At 50.5% G+C, this 4495-nt stretch overlaps 1 protein-coding gene across 1 annotated transcript; it reads right to left on the bottom strand.

The window, feature by feature from the left end:
• Positions 1 to 284: 284 nt before the first annotated feature.
• On the bottom strand, positions 285 to 4425 carry LOC116465299 (golgin subfamily A member 8S). The gene is made up of 5 exons (XM_032148433.2): positions 4295 to 4425; positions 2494 to 2613; positions 1541 to 1600; positions 1309 to 1359; positions 285 to 457 (listed from the first exon to the last, which is right to left on the bottom strand). Exons 1-5 carry the CDS (start codon positions 4343 to 4345, stop codon positions 410 to 412), a joined length of 330 nt encoding a protein of 109 aa, XP_032004324.2. The 5' UTR covers positions 4346 to 4425; the 3' UTR covers positions 285 to 409.
• Positions 4426 to 4495: the final 70 nt, after the last annotated feature.

The following is a 4495-nucleotide window of genomic DNA, read 5'->3' as shown; positions in this document are numbered from 1 at the left end:
TTCAATAGGTGGATTTGAACCTTTGGGAGAAAAACCAAGCAAGTGCTGAAAGAGAAGGAAAGAAACATTCTCGGGAGGACAGGAGGAAACTTCACACCCTCCACTCACTTCTAGGCCCCTTTCGGCTTTGTGTCTCCTGTTGTTTTCTTTCTTTTCCTATAGGAAGAGGAAGACAGAGCTCTTACCAGGGGTCGGCAGAGACGGCACAGCAAGAGACATGCCCCCAGAATGCCACCAATGCCCCAGGACAGGCCCACCCATGGGACCAGGTTATGAGAGGCCCTGTGGGGATGGGGTGCAATGTGAGGAGTGAGCCTTCTTCCCCAGGCTGGGAGTGGGTGAGATGAGACTGAGGCCTCTATGTCTGAGTGCCCCCCAAACCCAGCAGTCATGTCGCGAGGAAAGGAAATCACGTTACTTCTTCCAGTTGATGTTCCAATTCTTTATTCTGTTGTTTCTGTGGGGAGAGTCAAATGAAGGTGATGGAGGGTGGCCCCCTCAACTCTATTCCCCAGACCAGGAAGCGGTAGGCAGGGGCCAGGAATGGATTTTAAAGGCAAAGTTCTCAATCATAATGGGAACATGAACCGGTAAACTCTCCTCAAGCTCCCAAGGACAGAGGATTTGGGTCTTTGATGGTTTTTGCCCACAGCCACAGAACTCAAAGTCTGAATCAGGACTCTCTTGAGAGGACAGTAACATAAACCTCCAGAGATGGAGTTTGAGAAAGTCCCCTCCTTCTGGCAGCTTGGGATTTAGAAAAGTGCGTTCATTCAATAAACATTTAATGAGCACATGTAGGCCAGGTACGGTTCTTCACAGCAGATATAGGATGGAAAAGGACAGACAGAGCCCTTGGCCCTGAGGTTTCCATTCTAGGGCGCCTTTAAATCTCAGACTCTCAGAGCTAACAGAGACCTTTGATACTCACTACCTCCTCGGGAAACACAAGCCCAAAAAGGGGAGGTGGCTTGTCCAGAATCGAAGATCAAATTAGGGACTGAGTCACAGCAGAAATACAGGGCCCCTGACAACCAGTCAGGGTAGCAATTCCCTGAGAGGCAACAACCCCAGGGCGTGTGTAGCAAGGACTTGAGAAGGGATGTATGGAGAGGAGACAGTCGGCAAAGAGGGCAGCAAAAGAAAAGCCACGCTGCATGCTCTGGGGTCCCTCCAGGTGAGGCCTGGGCTCCCCAGCTCCCTATTTACCCTTGGCACCAGGGACCCCCAGCTCTTTCTTCAGGGCCCTAAGAGGAAACCAGCCCAGGATTGGCAGCATGGAATCAGGGGACCCCACTGAACTCTTACCAAAGATTTGATGGTGTTCTTCAGTTGATTGATTTCTTCTTGGCACGGGCTCTGAGGCACATGCAGAGAGGAGGAGGTGGAGCAGGAGTTTGGGGAGAGGTAGAGAGAACAATCATTAGGGCTGGGGTGTGTGGGTTGTCTCAGCTGGCAGAGGAGCACCCAGTCCCCTCTGTGTGAGGAGGTTGGAGGACTGGTCTGCAGGGTCACTGCACGTCCACCCAGAGCCTCTTACCTCCAGATCCTTCAGGGTAGCCGATGATGTAGGGCCTTCCCCGTGGAAACCTGTTGCTGACTACAAGACATGAGAGTGCATATGGAGATGTTCTGTCCCCCTCAGTGTCTGAGCCCTCTGACTTCCTTTCTTCCCCATCAACTGGCAACATTTTCTTTTCTGCCTATCTTGGACCTTTGTCCCATAACTCTGTGCCAGCTTCTCTCATGGTTCTTATCTCCCCACCATCCCACCTGGGGGCCCTTTCAATGACTCCTGATGGCAAGTGACTGTTCTCATTGTCCTGGCTTCCCCTTGAGACTGGGGATGAGGAAAATCAAACAGCAATGCTGGGTGTCCTGGGTGTTTACAGCAGGCCATGTACTATGTACTAGGGATTAACATAAAAACAGCAATAACAAATCTCATTTAAACTTCACAAATGGAAGTCAAACAATACCACCTCTGTGATACAGATGTAAAAAGAGAGGCCCAAAGAGCTCAAGCAACTTGCCATAAATCATATCCCTCCCAGATGGAGAGGCAGGATTTAAACCCAGAATTAATTTTTTTTTTTTTTTTGAGACAGACTCTCGCTCTGTCTCCCAGGCTGGAGTGCAGTGGCACAATCTCGGCTCACTGCAAGCTGTGCCTCCCAGGTTCACACCATTCTCCTGCCTCAGCTTCCCGAGTAGCTGGGATTACAGGTGCCCACCACCATGCCTGGCAAATTTCTTTGTATTTTTTAGCAGAGACAGGGTTTCACCATGTTAGCCAGGATGGTCTCAATCTCCTGACCTCGTGATCTGCCTGCCTTGGTCTCCCAAAGTGCTGGGATTACAGGCGTGAGCCACCACACCTGGCCAAACCCAGAATTCTTAACCAGTACCCAACAGTCCATCCACAATTTTAACAATTACCCTCTACTGCCCCTTGGACCCCTGTCCCCAGGAGCCTGGCCAGCCAAGACTCACATCCCCAGGTGACTGGCAACCACAAGAAGTGGCCGTCTCAGGGATACTGCCATTTGTTTTCCTGTTCCTCTTCGCTCCTGCTGTAACTCCAGGGCTGTTTTTCTGCCAATATTTTTTAAACTGTGGGAAAGAAGAGCAGTAATACTCATGAGAACTGTCAGCCCCTACAGCCACATCCTCCTTTACAGTTTTTACAAAATACTCTTATACACCATCTGATTTAATGACACCAACAACAGTACAAGGTGTTGTCACAATCATTTAGTGACTGAGAGGGATTGATATCATGGCTAGAAAAAAGAAAAAGGCGATACTGGGACTTTGAAACTCAGTCTTCTGACTCCAAGCTCTGAGGTTTTGCCAAGAATCAGCAGCTGCCAGGGGCAAAAACCAGAGGCAGAGGTAGAAAAGTAAACATTAAGTAGGCAGGAACTGTATGCCATGTGGTTTAGAGTCAGACATTCTCACACATCTGTTAATGTGAAGAAGTGCACCAGTACCTCTCAAACTTTTATATCAATGTGTCCTCATGGCAGAAGGCAGCCTTTTTGTTAAATCTGGGAATTTATCAGAAAGAGGACAAACCAAGTCTCATTTCAGAGAGAAGTCTGGTATACTCTTAGAAACCTATGTGACTGTCATCCCTAAGTACATTCATGTTTTTTCTCTTGATCTCAAGAGAATCAAGGGAAACTGATGCTTCAGAAAGATGTCCCACATTTATCCTGTGGCACTCAAAGTACCCAAGGTTGAGACAATATGAGGAAGATTCAAGCTGTCAAGTTCAGTTTCCCAAGATCTATTTCACAGAAGATGAGCAAATCTCACTTCAGAGACCACTGACTGAAGGGCAGTCTGGTCCCAGAACCATGGAGAATTAGAATATGAGATGGAGAACTGAGAAAAAAATGTTGAAATCTCTCTGGAAAGTAGAAGCCTGGGAGAAAACCAAACCAAACCCATTCTCCCATTGCCACCCAGAGACACTGTCAACGTTTTGAGCTCATGGGGGAGGTGTAGGCTTTTCCCACTGTCAATGTCTATGTTAAGGTAGTAAGGCAGCCTGAAACCTCTTGCTCCTAGGTCCCATAATCTCCATTCCCTTTGCAGCTGGAAATTTGTGCTGTGACCAGAGGAATCAGAAATGGGGTGACAATGCTTAGGGGACTGGGTCATAAGATCAAAGGCTGGTCTTGCAGTAATGACAGCTCCTAGGTGGATTGTGACATCACTACATTCCACTCCTCCTGGTCGGGGGGAGGGACCACATCAGCACAATGTCCGAGTTGCTGCTCCACAATGGGGGAGGGAAACACAGGATTGGGACCCAGTTCCTTGGAGATGCCAGCGCAAAGAGCCCAGGGAGGTCCACCTTGAGGCAGCAGGAGGGGAGGGCAGAGTCTGCAGCAGGGAGCTCCAGGAGTCACCAGCCCAAAGTCACCCAGGGATGACTGGCGTGGGCGGGGCCTGGGGCTGGGGGACCGAGGTCCTTGGAGACGCGAGCCCAAAGAGACCAGGGAGGTCGAGTTTGGGGCGGCAGAAGGTGAGGGCCCAGTAATGGAGCGGGAATCCCCAGGAGTCACCCACCCAAAGTCACCCTGGGGTGATTGGCAAGGGCAGGGACTGGGCTGCTTGCTTAAGGGGCAGGGCTGAGAAGACTTTGGTGGGTGGACCCCAGAAGCGCCAGGATTGGGGGGCCCAGTCCAGTGTGCCTCGGGAGTGGTATGGACTCTGGCAGTGGGCTTGTCATCGGAGGGGATCTGTGACTGGGTTGAGGGGTGATGACCTGGTGCGTTTTTACCTTTGTCTTGGCTACAGCCAATTTACTCTGTCGAGTTTCTTCTGCCATCATGGGGTGGGTAGGGATGTAGGGTTGGGGCCACAACAGCAAAATCCCAGCGAGCACTAATCAACGCCTCCAGTCACCTACCAGGCAGCTGTGTGACTGAGCCAGAGGTGGCGTAACCAGGGCCCCAGTAGAATGCAGAATAGGGGTGTGGCC

The sequence above is a fragment of the Hylobates moloch genome, unplaced genomic scaffold, assembly GCF_009828535.3.
Source record: "Hylobates moloch isolate HMO894 unplaced genomic scaffold, HMol_V3 SCAFFOLD_4306, whole genome shotgun sequence".
NCBI classification, from domain to species: domain Eukaryota; kingdom Metazoa; phylum Chordata; class Mammalia; order Primates; family Hylobatidae; genus Hylobates; species Hylobates moloch.
The sequence above is the reverse complement of the archived record's forward strand: the minus strand, read 5'-3'. Positions and strand labels throughout refer to the sequence as shown.

Coding starts and splice junctions, on each gene's coding strand:
- LOC116465299 (XM_032148433.2), bottom strand. CDS start 4,345: ATGATGGCAGAAGAAACTCGACAGAGTAAATTGGCTGTAGCCAAGACA. Junction 1,601..2,493: donor GTTGCCAGTCACCTGGGGAT/GTGAGTCTTGGC, acceptor CATGTCTTGTAG/TCAGCAACAGGTTTCCACGG. Junction 458..1,308: donor AGAACACCATCAAATCTTTG/GTAAGAGTTCAG, acceptor CTCTCCCCACAG/AAACAACAGAATAAAGAATT.